The sequence below is a fragment of the Pseudoliparis swirei genome, chromosome 17 (genome assembly GCF_029220125.1).
Source record: "Pseudoliparis swirei isolate HS2019 ecotype Mariana Trench chromosome 17, NWPU_hadal_v1, whole genome shotgun sequence".
In the NCBI taxonomy this organism is placed as follows: Eukaryota; Metazoa; Chordata; class Actinopteri; order Perciformes; family Liparidae; genus Pseudoliparis; species Pseudoliparis swirei.
Genome location: NC_079404.1, coordinates 14216046 through 14235453, shown reverse-complemented (window position 1 = coordinate 14235453; position 19408 = coordinate 14216046). Strand labels below are relative to the sequence as shown.

The 19408-nt window shown below is 45.5% G+C and overlaps 2 protein-coding genes across 2 annotated transcripts; one reads left to right on the top strand and one right to left on the bottom strand.

Moving 5' to 3' along the window:
* The first annotated feature begins 288 nt into the window (after nt 1-288).
* Nucleotides 289-14154, top strand: slc22a15 (solute carrier family 22 member 15). Its single transcript, XM_056435154.1, has 13 exons — nt 289-431; nt 1896-2045; nt 2149-2281; nt 6681-6845; nt 7217-7346; nt 7794-7854; nt 8189-8355; nt 9076-9216; nt 9615-9700; nt 9919-10027; nt 10137-10209; nt 12124-12282; nt 12652-14154. The coding sequence occupies exons 1-13, from the start codon at nt 348-350 to the stop codon at nt 12694-12696; spliced, it is 1503 nt and encodes a 500-aa protein (XP_056291129.1). The 5' UTR covers nt 289-347; the 3' UTR covers nt 12697-14154.
* A 1998-nt stretch (nt 14155-16152) lies between these two features.
* On the bottom strand, nt 16153-17190 carry LOC130207585 (splicing factor 3A subunit 2-like; the record flags this gene model as incomplete). Its single annotated transcript, XM_056436232.1, has 1 exon — nt 16153-17190. A coding segment is annotated over one exon (954 nt), but the record flags the coding sequence as incomplete, so codon positions are not given.
* Between the last annotated feature and the right edge of the window lie 2218 nt (nt 17191-19408).

Genomic DNA, 19408 nt, shown 5'->3' with positions numbered 1-19408 from the left:
TTTCAAAGCACTTTTTTCTATATGAAAATATATGTTAGGCTTTTCTTCTTTTTCATTTAGTTTAGTGGTTTCATGTGTGTTGAGATGATGTGTGATGTTTTTTGTAATTTATTTGAGTTGGCCGGTTACAAATTATAATTTGAATCGTTTCAACACTAACAACAAAAAAGTGCCCTTTCAAAATAAAAGATTGCCTCTGCGACACAGACTGTATTTGCCGTTATTTCGCAGGAGGATCGAAGCGAAGCCGGAAGTGAGCGCGGATCACTCTCGCCTGGTTCCTTTCCGGCGGTGACGTTAGCGCTATCTGACTCGGAGAGCAGCGGTCTCGGCCGCCCGTATCGGGGATGGATTTGGAAGAAGGTCTTAAAGTTGTTGGGGAGTTTGGACCCTACCAGAAGCGGGTGGTGGCTGTCCTCGTTCTGACCCAGGTGGATATTTTTTTTAAGAAAACCCTTTTTATATATGACAAACAATAACCGCGGTATGTGCGTGTGTGGCGGCAAAAGCGCGACGTGGCTTTTCCCCACGAACGTTACTCTGGACTAAATACCATGTAGTGGGCGGGTTGACATCATACTATTAGAGCTGTGATTACCATTGAGCAGCAAATTCACTCTCCGGGCTAAAAACAAACAAACTTCACACCAGTATTCTTAAAAAAAAAAATGCAGTTTTTCACGTTTGTCGGGTAATATTTCACACGCAGCGGCTCGGAGCAACGACCAGCTCCGTGACCCGGTTTTACTCTTTGAATTCGAAGAACATTACAACGGCCGTTTGCGCACGCGCACTGTCGTAATTGACGTGTTATGAGTCGTTTCCAGGTGGCGTACCTGTTAAAACTAGCTTCCCCAGCCTGCGTTGACGCTCACTACAAATGCCACAATTGTTTACATTTGTGCTATTGGAAATACATAACTAGTCGATACATCACACGTGCCGCATTTACGGCACGTAACCCACGTTTTCCAAACTATTTAAAGTAAATTATCAGTCCCCCCCATGTCAAAATGTGGTCGCAAATGTTGACGTAATCCAAAGGAGTTTGTCGAAAGCTCGCCTCACGGTTAAAGTTGACCCTCCTTCTTGCTAACGCTAGCCCGTTAGCTTGCCCACCAAACTAAATCCTACAGGCGACACCCCACCCTGTTCAGTCTGCTTTTGATTAAGAATGAATGATGCCGTGCAGCTTTTTGATCAGGCAGCTTAAAGGAGCTGCTAAAATAAAATTATGATTTAAAGGTCCTAGTAGTGATGGATCCTTTACTTCAATAATAGTAGCAATACTAAACATGTCAATACGTCTAGTAGAAAGTCCTGCATTAAAAACGTTACCAGAGTAAGTCAATTATTATCCGCCAAAAATACTTAAAGTCCTAATTTTACTGTATAATGTTCCTTATTTATTTAAATATGATAATCTTTTCAACAATTTACTGCTGCTTTCATAGTCTTATGTATATACTGTGGAGTTGTCTGTGCTTAATTTTCTATCAGATGACGAAATGTTTGTAGCTCTTAAAAAGTCAAACTTTAAACAAGCTCAGAAAAACAGGCTTTGAGATGATGTGTTTTCCAGCTGATCCAAGAGGCTTTTCAAACAGTTTATCTAGCTCAATCATTTTCTCAACACGTGAGGGAACATTTCATCCTTCAGTTTATCACAAACACGCAACATCAACACATTTGAAAATACGTAGAGTAAAAAGTACAACATGTGGTAGAACAGACGTATAACGGCACATGTGAGGGATGTTGCATTTCACTTCCGTTTTTCAGCATTCCAAGAATATCGTTTGCGTGCCCACAGTTGCTGCAGTGGTGCCGTTAATGTCACCTCTTGTGGGTTACTCGTCTCCCAGGTTGTTACCGTGGTGATCTGTGCGTTTCAGATCTACATGGCATGTCAGTCCATGCTGATCGTTCTGGTTGGAGCTACGCCGGAGTACCACATCGAGCAGCATGACGGGGTCCCGTACAGCCAGCAGGAGCTCCACCGACACGTCACCTTTACGGAGGACATTGACTCCATCGTGACGGAGGTGAGGGAGCTAAAGTCCACATGCATCATCACTTTTACAACGCCGGTGCTACTGACTCAGCATGTGTGCTCCCCCCCCCCCCCCTTGCTCCTCTCTTCCCCAGTGGTTTCTCATCAAACAACAGGCCTATAAGGTCAGTCTAGCCGGTTCGCTGTTTTTCGCCGGGCTTCTGGTCGGGAACATTGTGTTCGGGCCGCTCTCCGACCGGATCGGCAGGAAACCGGTTTACCTGACGGGTGAGGACGATCTCAGACCGCCAGACAGATTTGGTCTCAGTGTGGCAGTGTTTGTCCAGTTGTCGGTAAACATCTGGAGTTCGATCCAGAATTTAAAAGAAGTAGGTAGAAGAGGTCGAGTCCTATTTTAAGTTTTAACTGACTTTTTTAAATTGGAAGTTTCAGAAATAAGAATTCGGAAATATTTGCCTCCAGGGAAAAACTGCGAAATGCAATATTCAACCATGTTAAGGGTTTTTGATATTGAATGCAGAATTTTTGTCATTTATAATAATAATAATATTTTTTTCCATCATCACATGTGTAGCGTCACGGGGAGCTACAGAATCATCATACATTTGTTTTAGTCAGGAAAAAAAGATACTGGTTTGTAGATTCTGTACCAGCACATGCCCTAATTTAGTGGGGCAGATAACTGTAACAATCGTTCAAAAGTGGATACAAGCACCAAATTTGGTATATGTATCCCTCTGGGGTAATTAATTAAATAAAGAACGTTAGCCACTTAAATTTCAAAAGTGGCCGCCATTTTCCAAGATGGCTGCCAATTTTGCTGCTTGACAGACATATTCTGCCACAGAATTGTACCCATGGGACATATTTTTATATTTTTACCATTAAATCCTCTATTATTTGCCCTGGGAACATCAATAATGTAAAAGATCTTAATGATTGAGGGTCTTTTGGTGACATCTAGTAAATAACATGGAAAAAGACAGAAAAATGATTTAATATGAAGAATGTTTAATAAACAGAATGTATCATGTTATTGAGGAGGTTAGATCTATTTAGTTTTTCTGAGACATCTAAAATGTTTGAAAGTTCATTGCAGTTCTTTCTAGTCCAGACACCTACAGCTGCACAGAGCTGTACAGGTAAGACCAAACTGGTAACATTTGCATCTTCCTTTGCATTCTACCTTGCATCCACATTTGGTCAGCTGCTGGCAACTCTCTGCTATTGGTGATAGCTCTGTCCAGAGGACCTGCCACTGATCATCTTTCTTGGTCCATCCCCACTCAGAAGGACTCTCTGGTTCTGGTTGAAATGCTGTTGCCTGACTCCAAATGCAGCCTGCCTGGTAGGCTGCACGCTTTACATGCTGAAGCAATGCTGCTTTAGTTGGAGGAATGGCTTTGTATGACCGCTGTTTTCTAGCAAACAAGTCCAACCTGGCATCATCCACTCCTGCTGCTTCACTGGATTTGTCATACATCATGACCACAAACCTTTCTAAAGTCTTCAGGTCAAGAGATCCACTATTGTCCCTGTGCCCAAGAATGCTTCTCCAGCATGTATGAATGACTACCGACCGGTGGCCCTCACCTCGGTGGTCATGAAATGCTGAGAGGCTGATAAAGGACTACATCTGCGCCTTCCTCCCTTCCTCCATGGACCCGCTGCAGTTTGCTTATCGCCCAAACAGATCCACGGATGATGCTGTCTCCCAGGTACTGCACACCACACTCTCTCATCTGGACAGCCAGAGGGGGGGCTATGTGAGACTGCTGTTCATTGATTATAGTTCAGCTTTCAACACCATAGTCCCTCCAGACTGGCCGGCAAGCTGATTGAGCTGGGACTGAACACCCCCTGTGTGCTTGGATCCTGGACTTCCTGACCGCCAGGCCACAGGTGGTCAGGGTGGGCAGACACCTCCAACCCCTCACCCTGAACACAGGATCCCCCAGGGTTGCGTCCTCAGCCCCTACTGTACTCCCTGTACACACATGACTGTGTGGCCAGGTTCAGCTCAACACCATCATCAAGTTTGCGGATGACACAGTGGTGGTGGGCCTGATCTCCGACAACGCGAGAAGGCCTACCTGGAGGAAGTTGCTGATCTGTCACTTTGGTGCCAGGACAACAGCCTCCTCATGAATGTCACCAAAACTAAGGAGCTGATTGTGGACTTTAGGAGGGTACAACAACAGAGGACGTACTCACCACTGGGGATTAACGGGACTACTGTGGAGAGGGTGAGCGGTATAAATACCTGGGAGTCCACATCACCGAGGATCTGACATGGTCAACGAACACAGACACTCTGGTGAGAAAGGCAAGGCAGCGCCTCTACCACCTCAGGCAGCTGAGGAAATTTAAAGTTTCCCAGAGGATCCTTCAGTCCTTCTACTCTGGAGCTGTAGAGAGCGTCCTGACAGGAAGCATCACAGCCTGGTTTGGCAACTGCTCCGCTCAGGACAGGAAGGCTCTGCAGAGAGTAGTGCGTTCGGCTGAGCGCACTATTGGAACTACACTCCCACCCTGCAGGACTTGTACACCAGGAGGTGCAGAACCAGAGCCGGCAGGATCATGAAGGATCCTCACCACCCCAACAACAGACTGTTTCAGCTGCTGCGGTCAGGCAGGCGCCTCCGTAGTCACGCTGCAAGAACAGAGAGACTGAGACGGAGTTTCTTTCCTCAGGCCATCAGGACTGTGAACTCCGACCTCACCAGGACCCCACATAGACCCACACAACTGCCCCTCTTAGGCACACACACACACACACACACACTTAGTGTAAATATTGTACTGTAAATATTGTGTTGTTTTTTATTGTAAATAGTGTGTACTTGTTGCCCTTGCACATTACTGCTGAGCATTGCCACTTTCATTTCACTGCACACCCTGTGTGTGTATGTGACAAATAAAACATCTTGAATCTTGAATCATCTATTCTTGGTGGATAGTGGCTGAGTTTGGTGAAGACTTCAGAGGCTTCATCAAATACACCCCATGTTTGCCAAGCAGTCTTCTTCCCTTTGCCACAGAAGGCTGAAACAACATCACAGCCTGTAAAGGCATGGAAGAAAAGGATTCCTCTTCTCCTCTCTCTTCCTATACACTGACAGAGGTCATGTACAGGGATCCACCTCATGTTCACTCCTTGACCAAAAGCAATCCATAACTGTTGTAGACCTGCTGCTTGAAGAACTGGTAAAGCACTGACTGCTATAAAAAGGATGTCTGGATCACTGGCTTTGATCATGATGTTTTTGCTGCCATTTTTGACTGCATGCTTGGCATGGACAAAGATCCTGGTGTCCGCTTCCTCATGGGCATGAACTGACTTCATCTAGGTTGATGGACTGATTTCTGACAGCCTGCTCCTCTTTGGTCACTATAAGCACATTTGGTGTCAATGTTTGTGCAACCTTGTCAGCAAGGAAGTGGAACAACTCAGTTTTATTGTTGTCATTTCTAAGAAAGTTCCGCCAGTTAGTTGGTATTTTGCCATTGCTGGTCACTTTCCTTCTGGCTCCATGTCCTCTCTTATATAGAAAAATAGGTCTATTAATATTATGATTTCCATTCCACAGTATTATACCTCACAATTAGACTTATCTTTAGATTTATAAAGTGTATGGTGTTGTGTATGGTATCATTGTAATCCTTGACCATCAAAACATAGGAGTAGACATTACCACTTTTCATTTATTGTGTTTGGCTGAAGAGATATGATGCAAAATACAGAATTTGGTTATGGAGGAAGGCAAAATGGTGGCCATGAATGCCACAAAGCATTCAATGATGCCGTCTATGGTATCATTGCAATCATTGACCATCAAAACATAGGGGTTGACATCATCTTATATGTGCTTTGGTGTTTTTTTCAGGAGATATCATGGAAACGCATATTTTGATAATGGCGGGAAATAAAATGGCCCCCGCGGCCGACATGAGCTTTTTTTGCGTTGGCTAACGTTCTTTATTGGAAGAGCAGTATCCATAGAGTAATTCTGCCAATTTTGGTGCTTGTATCCACATTTGAACGATTCTTCATCAAAAAATGCTGTTATCTGCCCCACTAATTATGCCATTATACATTATGTGACAGAGAACAGGTTGGGACACATCAGTTTTCACCACACACACAATGGCTGCTGGGCAGGGAGTGTTAATTTACACTGGGATTATCATAACCGGCTGGAAACACACAAAACCAAACTATAAATATTCAGTGTCACAAAAAATAGAGAGAGTGAGAGGGATTAAAAGAAGGTTAAAAGCTCTGGTGATCCAGAATTCTCTGCTTTGTCATGGCATTAGTCACTCAAACATTTGTTCGAATCCAAAAATAGTTATTCCTCCACACATTTAAACTTAATATTTGTCAGAGAAATTGCTTGATATTTCACATTTAAGTTGTGGTTTTTGTGGTGTGTTCTGTGGCGTCACCCCTATTTCTGTCTTCTGACTGCATATGTGTTCTTTATTTATTACTGTACTTTATTAATAATAACACACACTCATGAATGCCTTCTCTGTGGGCATCTCTGAAGGCCCTTTTTGAATGTTTCAGGTGCATTCAGGCTGCATGCAGACAGTAATTAATGCATCCACAAAGATACACGTCTACCCTGCTCCCTCCTCATTCTCCTCCTCTGCCTCCCAGGTCTGTTTTTCGAGGTGATCTTCGGCTATGTGACGGCCTGCGCGCCCAGCTATGAGGTCTTCGCCGTGTCCCGTCTCCTCGTGGGGCTGATGAACGGCGGCATGGGCCTCGTCTGCTTCGTTCTCACTCAGGAGTACGTGGGCAAGTCCTACTGGGCCATGACCGGTACGGAAACACCAACACAATACACAATCCCATCATGCATCACTCTACAATGAAGTCTAGTGTTTTTGTTTTTTAACCTGCTACCATATTAGTTGATAATTTGTTTTGGATATTTTAACGGTGAAGTTCTGAACGTTGTCTCGTTATTCTTGCTTGACTCTGAAATGACGATTTGCTGCTTTTCTTTTCGATATAATCTATCATTTTACATTTGAATACAGAGCTCGGCGATACAATATCAAATGGTACTATAGTTGATTTGTGTGGGCTTAAACAGATCATGTGGACAAACATGTGATGTGTCCATTACAAGGCGGTCACTCTCGACACCACTGTTGGATTTATTCTTTATTTAATTTCCTCCTCTTTAGGGACGTTGACGAGCATCAGTTTTGCAGTGGGCATCGCCCTGTTTGGAGCTCTGGGCTACTTCATCCGGCCGTGGAGGGTCCTGGCCGCGGTGTCGAACACGTCTGGTGTCCTGTTCTTCCTGATGTCTGTGTGAGTTCAAACCCCCGAGAGACGAGTCCCCTCCGGCATCCCGCGAAACCATCGGAAGCATTTCCTCTCAGGAGAAGATCCTAAAACACACAAATGGATTGGATAAATATTGCGTGATGTTTGAGCCCCGCCTGTTTCAAGGCAATACAGGAATTTCAAGAATGTACATGAAGTTCAACGAAAGCAGAATATTTTAAGTGAATTATTATTATGATATATTATATGTTATATATATCTTTTAGCCTTTTTTCCCCAAATTACATAATATTTTTATCACAAATAACCAGAGGGGTGGACTTGAGTCACATGACTTGGAGTCCCAAATTTGATGACTTTACACTTGACAAATGAAAATAAAATACGTGATACCTTCCCCACTAACCCAAAGCTCAAGGTCAAACGTATTTGTGCCGATACAATAATCTCTCCTTGCCTCCTTTCCTCCAGAACTCTCCCAGAGTCTCCTCGTTGGCTGTATTCTCAGGGTCAGACGGAGAAAGCTGAGGAGGTAAAATATATTTATACAATCACAATGTCTGTGTCAGTTCAGTGTGAATCAAACCGCTGCAGGGAACAACACATATTGGCGGTCTTTTTTGTTTATTAGCCTCCTCTTAATACAAATACTATTCATTTTCTTATCCGCCTTCTTCTCCTTGACTTGGGTGGTAAACACCATGAGCTCTCGAAATGATCGGAATAAAAAAATATATAACAAGTTTGGCGAAGAGATCTGACGGGATATACAGCAGCTGACGTTACCGTGACGATCCATAACTCCTGAACCGTACATCATCATCCGTGAGAAAATCGTTTTACGACGGTTCACCTCGTCTTCGTAGGTTCTTCGCTACATGGCGCTGAGGAACGGCAGAGTTGTCAACCACCTGACGTTGAAACGGGTCGGTGCTGCTAAGGCCCATAACCGCGGCAACGGGGGTGCGGGCATCCTGCAGCTGGTGCTCCATCCGGTCCTCCGTCTGCGGACGATGGTGCTCATGTATGTCTGGTGAGTGATCCGGTCATTTGTTCTTGCAGGAAGAAGCAGTCGAAATCACATTCGCAATTTATTAAGTTACAGCTCCTCAAAGGTCTTTGAGCTTCCCTCGTTTCTACACTGTGACCAACACTTCACGAAACCAGGTCTTGATTGTCTTTCTGCGGGGAATCCTGCCTGGTCGGCATTCCAGAGAAGCAGAGGAGTTATCCTTCACTTGGATGTTTCTGTGGTCGACCTCTTGTCTGTGTTTGGAGAGGAATACTTCCTGGTGCCCTCAGCAAGGCACTCTGTTGTTGTCACACCTCAGAAGCCTGTGAGGCCACAGTACTGCTGAAATAGTTATTTTTCCAACAACATGCACGCCTAAAAATATTAAGAAGATTCAGCCTTTCTTAGTTTCTGTAGTCTAGTGTGTCGACAGCTATTGGATAACTTGCGTTTTGGTACAGACCTCCATGTTACCCACAGCCTTTTAGTCATTTCAGCATTTTTGTGATGATTAATAGAAGCGAGCTGAAGGGGTGAACATATTAATTAAGTGCTACAGCTGGGTTGGCTGAATCTAGGAAATACTTTTGTGATGAATTGAAGTGTTTTCTGTTGCTCAGTAAACGAGGAATAGTGCTTGATGTGCTTCTGGAAATGCAAAACAAGAGAAATGTCAAGGAGCGGCTGAGTCTGCTGAAGATAGGATATTACGAAGTGTGTGTGTGTGTGTGTGTGTTGCAGGTACGCGTGCAGTCTGGTGTACTACGGTCTGACTCTGGGGGCCGGTGACACGTCTGGTAGCCGTTATGTCAACGTAGCCATGTACGGCCTGGTGGAGCTGCCCGCCTACCCGCTCTGCATGTACTTCATCAACAAACACTGGTGAGACCAGCGCACACACTACACACACACTACACACACACTACACACACACTACAAGATCAAACATCCACGTTTGATCTTGCTGCCTGGAGACGTTGATTCATGAAAAGTATGTTTGAAGAGGAAGAGTTTAAATATCGGAAGCTGTGTGTTCCCAAATGAAAAACTACTTCCTGCTTCCTTTAACCAACATTATACTTCATGTTTGTTCATTATTGACTTTCTGGAGTTCTTCTACTCAAACTGCCAATTTGTACATGCAGATATTTTCATCGGCAGTTTGACTAATCGGAATATTTGACTTAAGTCGGCGTTAAAATTCTGAGGTGCATAATGTTGAGAAGTGGCCTGGTTAAAGCGTCCCGCGACGCCTCATCGTGATGCGCGTTGTCTTTCAGGGCCGGCAGGAGGAAAAGCCTGGCCGGTTTCCTGTGTCTGGCCGGCGCCGCTTGCTTCTGCTCCATGTTCATGCCCGAAAACCCAGGTGAGACCCAGGAGCCGGTCCTGTGTATCGAAACAGACTTTAAAGGTTGTGAAGAAATGCTCCATCGGATTAAAGGTGGTAAATACAAGAGTGGGAGGAGCTGTCTGCTTTCGTGATGTCTATGACCCCCTGGAAGATGGCATCTTGAATCCACTCGTACAACCCTGATGGTCGTTAGCTCGCGGGTAAAATTCCGACGGGTTCATTTGTGTTGGCAGGCAGCTTGCTGAGCGTTACGTCGTTTGCACTTCTGGGAAAACTGATGGTCAGTGCAGCGTTCAACATCGCCTACGTCTACACCTCTGAACTCTACCCGACGGTCATCAGGTGAACTAACGATACCGTTGGGAGTGCATGTTGACCTGCTCACCGACGTCATGCCGCCTGGAGATGACCTGGAGATGACCTGGGTGCTTTTTGTGTGTGTGTTTTTTAGAAATGCTGGTTTGGGAGTTTGTTCCATGTCGTGCAGAGTTGGAGGAATCCTTGCACCATTTATTCCTTCCATGGTAAGGGCGGTTGTACTTACTTATTCTAGTTAAATGCATGATATGTCTTTCCCCCCAGCTTTGGGCTTCTTTAATCAAAACGATAACTAAAAACAGAGTTTGCTTACATTGTCATACCTGCAAACTTGTCACCTTTCGGTGAAATTCACCGTTTTGAACTCAAAATAGGTCATCCACGTGAATCGTGGAGATCCGAAGAGTTTTTGTTTTTGGGGGGGGGGTCACCTGGCCCGCTGCCGTTGAGATTGCAGTGAGACGCGGAGAAAAGTGTGAAGTGGTGCTCTTCGCAATAAAACATCTTTGATGGGACGTGTCGCGTCTCGGCCAATCAGCGTTCAGATGTCCACAGCGTTTGGGGGTTCAGGTTAGCTTGAATGTTAGCCCGCTACATCTGCTGCTGTCACGCTGCACGGTGTAGCGATGCTAACAAAGTACCCGTACGTTAAACACGATGTGATTTAGCATATTTTTAGTATCGATACTTCATTAAGAGAGCGATCAGAGCGCACGCGCTGCTCCGTGTCGAGCTGTCTGCGCACACTGCGCTGCGCAGCTCACAGAGAGAAGTGGCGCAGCTTTAGAGACTTCGGCTTAAAAAATAAAAAGATGCCAGAAGTGAAATGTTTGTCTGTAAAGTTCTGTAACTCTCCAGCTGCTCATCCTGATGAACTGTGGATCATCTGGTCAGAGACTAACGGCCTCATAGTGTATAATCAATGCTATGATGGAACCATGTAGTTTCATTCATATCTGGCTGTATGAATACTCATATTACTGTCATTTGTTAAGTGTTGAAAAAGTTGGTAAAAAGTGAACCATACAGATGTTTTATTTATTACTATTATAGATAAATATACCAGTCTCGTAATTATGGTACCATATTGTTTGTATGGTGTATTGAATTCTGGTATCGGGTGTCATGATATTTATGGCAGGTATGTAATATGTATAGAAGTTATAATATGAGTATCGTGACAAACAGGTAGAGACAGAACAGATTCAGGGAGAAGTCCATGAGGACTGTTCAGGCAAAAAAAAAGGAAGTTGGTTCATGAATGACTTTAACCATATTATATATAATGACAATGTATATTTGTTATTACTATCATTATAGGGCTGAGTCAGAGCGGAGAACCTTTTGTTCTTAAACTGTTTATTATCATTATTTAGATTTGTGGTCAGAACAATAAAATGACTGTAGTTGTGGTTCTAAAAGCTTTGAGGCTTCAAACAACGTGGATGTGGTGTGGTGACAACAACAACAAAAAGTCACCTGCACCCCCCCCGTTGTCACCTTTTTCACCCCTCATGAGTTTGCAGGTATGTATTGTGCAGATTTCCTCCAAAACAACAAAATATACACAAATATGGAAGGACATCATATCATATTCCCTTTGATTTACGGGGTGCATTCTATTGGATGAGGTTTAAACTCTGGTAACCCTTGTTACATGTATGCTGACACCTAGTGGTGGTTTAGGGGATTTCAACAAGGCTCTGCAACTAAACCACAGAGAATCTGATAACACAGCAGACAGTTTGTGACAACAACTTGGATTTAAACTCATCATTTCATTGTGTGATTGGCTGCACGCTCAGTGGTCCAACACAGATGTCTTTGTGTAGATCCAGATTTTGTTTGGGAATCTCTCAGATCCTCTTAATTGATAGTATAAGAATTGCATTCATTGATTGAAAAGATGTGTAGCAGTATATTATTGAACTAGATTATTTCCAGGTAGGGTATAATTAAAACTCATAAACAGTCATTTGTTATTTAAATACATTTTTGTTGTGGATTTACTAAACAAATCTTGTCTCCTAGGTTTTTGTACAGAACATTTGTATCAACTCTTTCCTCAGAAGACACAGACCGACTGTATTTTTCTGTGTGTGTGTGTGTGTGTGTTACAGCGGGCTCTCCACACCTCGATGCCTTTCACGGTGTTCTGTCTGAGCGGCCTGTCTGCAGGCTGCCTCGGCCTCCTGCTGCCGGAGACCCTCAACGGGCCTGGAGCCGAGACTCTGGAGGAGCTCACCAGCGCCAACAACAGCCGAGTGCTGGAGAGCAAGGTGAGAGAGAGAGAGAGAGAGAGAGAAAGACACATGTCGATAACATAACTCTGGAGAGAGAGGTAGAGAGAGAGAAAGACACATGTCTATAACATAACTCTGGAGAGAGAGAGTAGGAGAGAGATAGGTAGAGAGAGAAAGACACATGTCTATAACATAACTCTGGAGAGAGAGAGTAGGAGAGAGAGAGGTAGAGAGAGAGAAAGACACATGTCTATAACATAACTCTGGAGAGAGAGAGAGGCACACGCCCATCGCGCATCAACTCGATGGCATAAGCGAGCGTTGACAGGCCCACTCACCACTTCCTCTCATCATCAGTTATTGATTTTCGTCCCTCATGTCCTGCTGTTCTCTCTTTGTCCCCAGGCTCTTCTATATGATGTTGGCAAAAGGAAATCAAACCGCAAATGAAGCCCACCGGTCACAGATTGCCTCCGCCTCCTTTCCTTATGAAACTGCCGCCTCACGATAACGGTGAACTGTCCCTGGTTATAATTAACTTGAAGGACTAGTCGACTAGTCTGTGACACAATGACGTTTCAAATGGGGTCTGGGAAGTGGCGGCTGACCAACGCTTTTCCTTCAGGAAGAGGGCGTGAATCCGCTGACTAGCAGTTCCTCTTGAATGTAAGTTCACGATGGTTTCCACCTCCTGCCTTTTAGTTAATTTCCTGGACATCGTCATTGTCTTTGTGCCTTATTTGGAGGTGGACTGCTGAGAGAGACGGACGCGTGACTTCCATTCCATTCCCGATATGCCAGGAAGTGGATGGAAAATCTAATTTGCTGATAGCAAAAGTGTGACGGAGTTCTCTGACATGACACACACTGATGCACGCTTACTTCAAGACGAAATACAGTTTTAGATTTTTTATTTATTTTCTAGGACCACACTGATTTTCAGCCTGATGCTGAACCGCAGCATCTTTCTCTTGTGTTTCTGGCAGTGAGCCTGTCGCGTGCCGAAGTGTCACCCAATTTTGTAGCAGAGAAAACGGGTTACAGTTTATCTGTAACCCGACCAGAGCGGAGGTCGAGGGACCATCGGCTCTCCTTCCTCCATCGAGAACAGCCACATTCCCACATATCAGTGCTGCCATGTCCATAATCTGTGGATGTCATGTAAATTGGGGCTTGTATTAGTTTCTGATTTGTCCTTTACATTTTTATTCTGTAAATCTTGACTCTTAAAGGGCCTTTGTGCTTAAGCGTGCTATATAATTACAATTATTAGTATTTCTACACTCGTTGGCTACTTATCTCTCCTTGTCTTGCGTTCAAGGAAAACAAATCAAGCGGTAAAATAGTGTTTGTAGTCTTGAGACGGACCAACAGGAGACTGAAAAACGTGAATAAGCAACTAGCAAAGAATGTCAATTCTAACGCCAATCAATCAGTTATTTAATAAATCAGTCAACGCTTTAATCAGCGACATTTTGAGTCATCGTCATGCAGCACTACAGCCTCTTCTCTGTCATTTCTCACCCAGCTGTGAGATCCTTACTGGTTACTCCTTACTAATCAACCGAACCACAACTCTGGAACGAAAACGTCACTTTGGATGCACACACTTTTTGTGCGTGCATCCAAACATTTCATCACTGCCCTCTGTGCCTTCCTTCTCTAGCCTTGAACTCTGAAATGTTTGAAAGAAAAGAAAACACGTGAGGTATTATCAAGATGTAAATAAGATATTAGTTGTCTGAGATGTTTTATATGCCATCGTTTTGTATTGTGCTTCTTTACAATCATACTCTTACAACGTGTGCTATGTAGGTATATATATATATATATAGCATGCATGCAATGTCTCTGGGTCCTGGACATGTTTAATCTATTCATGTTTAACACAGTAAACGGTTGAAACACTCTGGCATGACGGGTCTCATTTCGTTCACTCTGCAGAACACACTGCTGTCGATTAACTTTGTCATTCAACGGTATCGGGTTCAAACTCCGATCAGATAATAGAAGAATGCTCGGTTTTGATCTGGAAGGTGCATTGTGTAAGACGTGACCATATATTTAGTCATCAGAAGAATGTGAAGCCAACAACTGCAGTTCCTCAAATGGCCACTTGAGGCTGTGAACGTGTTGGGACATGTACAGGATGACAGCAGCAAAGGGATAAAGTGAACACAAGAAACAGGAACAAAACAATAACCAGTAATACAAAAACGGTAAGAAACTACAGTAACATTATATATATACACAGGCAGAGTAAGTAGTTATTTTCCAGCGTGTGTTGATATTGCACAGGTTGGAGTGATTAAAGGTTTGTTTTAATTTTGTCGTCTTGTGCGGCCTGACAGCAGCAGGAAGAACACCTGTACTTCCTCTTCCTCACCCACTGGGGGTGAAGCAGCCTGGGCCTTTCTAGTCGTGAACGACTTAACACACAACCATGTTTGACCTTGGGGTGACCTTCACGAGAGATGAGATCACTTTTTACAAATTTACACGTTGAACTCTCACTGGAAGTCGTTGTGGAAACTTATAAAACAAAGTGAATTCAAGCAAGCAGTTGCCTTAAAGATTTAATACAAATGTGTGTGATAACAGAGCTTATAATATTCATAAAAATGCAAAAACATCTCCATCCCTCACGTTCCTCGGGTGCTAGTGAGTGTGCTCACCTGTGTGCGCGGATGTGTCGGCGCGCATCACGACAGAGCGATGCGACCCGAGAAGTGTTAGCGGAGGGGGTGCTGAGCGATTAAATATATCTCGTTCTGCCTGTTTTGTGATATACATGCCTAAAAGGCGCCTAATATTTCTAGACTGAAATAATAGCGGCATTATAATTATTATAACTATGAGGATTTTTTGTTGTTGCCAATTTGTGGTGCCCCCTCAGGACTTGGTGCCCTACGCGCAGCGCGTAGTGCGCGTTATGGGAGCGGCGGCGCTGAGCACGTGTAATAAAGCAATTCAAACACTTTATTGCCTCATGTGTTTTTATTATTAATCTAAACACTATATGTGTACTTTGTACTATCTTAGGCTACAAACATGTTATAGAATATGATGCATCAGTGTAAACTAACCAACATGTGTATATAAAGCAGTTAAAATGAGCACAATTGCAAACATCTCGCACAAATAAAGATTTGCTGCTTAACATTTTTCTTCCATTTGTTTGAATATTTTTCAGTTGTTTTCTGCATCGGGTACTTTTCAATGCACATTTTCCACGTGTGCTAATAGTACTTTTACTTGAGTAAAATACCTGGATACTTTTTTTCCACACTGATGTGTATGTGCGCGTGTGCGCGGTGTTGTGGCCGCGTTCACCAGCCTCTGGAGTCTTCATCCTCCTCCTCTTCCTCCTCCACGTAAGTCACACAGAGTTGGGCCCCGCCCCTCGGTCCGTTACAGTTTCTGGCCCAGTGGTTCGGGTCTCCGCAATTCCAGCATCCGTGGTTCCAAAGGCGCGCGTTGCCTCTCCTCCCGCCTCCTCCTCCTGCTCCTCCCTCTAGAGCTTGGATCTGCGCCTTCATCCACCTCTCCTTCAGCAGGACTCTTGCGCGCTCCTTCTCCTCCTCGGCTTCCCTCAGTTCCCGCTCGTGGTGGACGGCGTGCAAGCGGACGACTGATATATGCATTTTATTCAAGCCGATGACATGTTTGCGTAGCAGGCTGCAGATCTGCTCATCCATGCCTTCTAGGAAATAGTGCGTCAGCATATATTCCCTTAAATTACAAATGCTCGAGTCGACTTTTCCCATGTTTTCCTTGACGACCTTCTCCAATCGGAACGAATAGTCTTCCACCAGCTCACCGCGCTTCTGTACGCAGTCCATCACCACGTTGATTCGCTCAGCAGCGGGGAAAGTCGTGCGCATCCTCTCGAAGAGTCCCCACACATGTCCCCGGTACGCAGCGCCCCGAGTCCAGTCGTAACGCAGGTCGGTCTCCGGCCAGTCTGCTTGCACTTTGCCCCATTCCAGTTTAATGCTGTAGAGCACGAGCCTTTTTATTTCTCTCAAACTCAGTTTGCATAGATGCACAAACTCGCACAGCACTTCTGCAAACGGAGTGCCTCCTTGGGGGTCCAAATCTGGCAGGTCTTTGGCAAATGAGCGCAGGTCCTCCGGTGTCCAGGCGGCCATCCCTGCAGCTTCGGGCTCTTTTGGCTTGGGCACTTCCATTATTTCGATGGTCTGGGTTCCCTGTGAACACGTTCTCCCGGAGTGAGCTCTGGGATCCGGCGTGCTCTGTGCGGGTCCCAGGACTCTCTGTGCGGGTCCCGGCATGCTCTGTGCGGGTTCCCGGACTCTCTGTGCGGGTCCCTGCATGCTCTGTGCGGGTCCCCGGACTCTCTGCGTGGGATCCAGGACGCTCTGCGTGGGTTCCAGGACGATCTGCGTGGGTCCCCGGACGCTCGGTGCGGGTCCCCGGACGCTTTGTGTGGGTTCCAGGACGCTCTGTGCGGGTTCCAGGACGATCTGCGTGGGTCCCCGGACGCTCGGTGCGGGTCCCCGGACGCTTTGTGTGGGTTCCAGGACGCTCTGTGCGGGTTCCAAGACGATCTGCGTGGGTCCCCGGACGCTCGGTGCGGGTCCCCGGACGCTTTGTGTGGGTTCCAGGACGCTCTGTGTGGGTTCCAAGACGCTCTGTGCGGGTTCCAGGACGCTCTGTGTGGGTTCCGGGACGCTCTGTGCGGGTTCCAGGACTCTCTCTGCGGGTTCCGGGATGCTCTCTGCGGGTTCTGGGACGCTCTGTGTGGGTTCCAGGACGCTCTGTGCGGGTTCCGGGACGCTCTGGCGATACGGGGGTGGAGCTGGACTGGACTGCGATCCTGGCACGGTGGGTTCTGCTGCGGCAAACTGTCCTCGGACCTCCCGGTCTGGCTCGACGGGCTGCTGATTCCGACTCCTCGGATGTGCAGCTGACACTGGGAAGAGATCAGTCTCTCTCTGCGCGTGAGCGCGCCTGACTGGTCTCCTCCCCCCTCCTCCTGCGCCCCTTCTCTTGCAGTCTGCGTCTCCTCTCCGCCTCACTTTTCCACAACAGAAAGGCTTTCCAGTCTACTTCGCGTTTCCTCTGATAAATTACCAAGTCCCTTTGCAGTTTCTGTATCTTAGCCACACTAAAACTACCATTCTCAGGAAATCCAAACTCCTTTACCCACAGAGGAGCTGCTTACAGGCGTAAACACCATGTTTCTCGCACATGATTTTTGCGCATCCCGTCAGATTGGACACGTCGAGATAGCCACAAGTGAAAGGTTTGCTGTTACTTTTCCCCATTTTTTTGGTTTCAACGCGTCGTCGCCCCCGTCTTCCGGTCCACTTTAAGACGTCCTTCGCGGTCTGCGCGCTAGAACCAAGAATAACGCAAACTACGCAAAAGTTGTCTTCGGACTAGCGGAGAAAGAATGAAAGCAGTCTGAAGGAGGAGGACGCTCGTGCACAGGACACGTGTAGCAAAAAGACAAGGAATGTGTGTGGGGGTAGGGGCCAAACTGCGGCCAATAACCAATTCTAATGTTATCTTTGCGCGCAGGCAAAGGGAGGGATTATAACAGAAAGATACCAAATGGACTCATTTACTCACACAGTGACCTTCAACTCAGTTCAGAGCAAAAGTACAAGCACTAAACTAGAAGTGTGAGCGTTGCATTAATCTTTTCTGTTTTACCCGCCGTTCAGAGAACTTTTACGAATGTTCGGTTTTTCTTGCAGGTCCGTGGCTCCATGTGGGAACTTTTTTGCTCCTATTGCTCGACCTCTCGATGAGGAGAACCTCCACACACATTAAAGACGAGATAACTGGGGACGAGTTCAAAGCCTGTTTGTGTGTTTGTTATCTGTAGCTATATATCCAGTATTTTGAGAAGTCTATAGGACTTGGGGGGGAAGGGGGAGACCTGTTTCTTCAATAGGTTGAGGTTCACAGCCACTCATCTGTCTCATCCACACAACACACCTCCCCCTCTCTCCTCCCTGGTGAGCTGCACAAAGGGTTCTTCCACCCTTCCCCCTCTTGTCTGTTACGACTGACCAGGTGAGAAGACAGCTGGACAGACTCCACCAAGGCAAAGCTGCAGGGCCTGATGGCATCAGCCCCAGGGTCCTGAAGACTCTGGTGGGGGTCAACGCATCCACTGTCTCCTGGATCACTGACTACATCACAGGCAGGCCACAGTGTGTCCAACTGGGCCAACGAGTCGACTCTTTTTCTTGAGGAAACTTGGATCCTTGTTGTTAGAGATCTTCTACCAGTCTGTTGGACCAGTGCTCTGGGATGTTCTACCAGTCTGTTTAACGGCGGTGCAGTCGTTGGTAATATAGAGGGAGAAGAGCAGTGGGGAGAGCACACATCCCTGGGGGGCACCAGTGCTGAGGGTCCCAGTGCTGGATTTTATTTTTCCCAGCCTCACCTGCTGCTTCCTGTCTGTCAGGAAGTTATTGATCCACCGACAGGTGGAGGTTGGCACGCTGAGCTGGGAGAGTTTGTGCAGTAGAACCTCCGGGATGATGGCGCTGAACGCTGAGCTGAAGTCCACAACCAGGACCCTTGCATATCTCCCTGGGGAGTCGAGGTGTTGCATCATCCACCGACCTGTTTGCGGTAGGCAAACTGCAGGGGGTCCAGCAAGGACATTTTAAAATGCATGCTGGAAATGGTGAGGGTGGCAGGTAGAGGCATCAGTATCACCCCTGAGACTGTTTCATAACCAATAAAAAAAAATCCTCACATGATGGAAACAGACACTTTTAAAGTTTAAAAGTGTCTGTTTACTCTTTAAAGATCATGTGAGGATTTTTTTCAATGTAATACTGATGCCTCTATATGACCTACATATCCAAATGCAAATGAAACCATCAGCGAGAAGATTGACTATTTATTTATAGTTATTCTTAATGCTTCCTCGTAGCTTTCAGTAAAACGTCTTCCGACACTAGGTGACTTTTTAAGTCAAGTCTATTTGTAGAGACTATTTCAACAACAAGGCAATTCAAAAGGATTCACATAAAACCATAAAAAGCAACTACACATAATAAAACAAGATTTTAAAAACAGTCAGTAAAACATTAAAAAGCTAAAAAAGAGTAAAACTTGCGGTGCAGTTTAGGAAATAAAATAAAGTAGTCAAATGCAGAAATTGATTTAAATC

Bases quoted from the DNA above. Each gene is read 5' to 3' on its own strand.
- slc22a15 (XM_056435154.1), top strand. From the start codon at position 348: ATGGATTTGGAAGAAGGTCTTAAAGTTGTTGGGGAGTTTGGACCCTAC. The intron at 8,356-9,075 runs GTGAGTGATCCG...TGTGTGTTGCAG, and splicing joins ATGGTGCTCATGTATGTCTG to GTACGCGTGCAGTCTGGTGT. The intron at 10,028-10,136 runs GTGAACTAACGA...TGTGTTTTTTAG, and splicing joins CTCTACCCGACGGTCATCAG to AAATGCTGGTTTGGGAGTTT.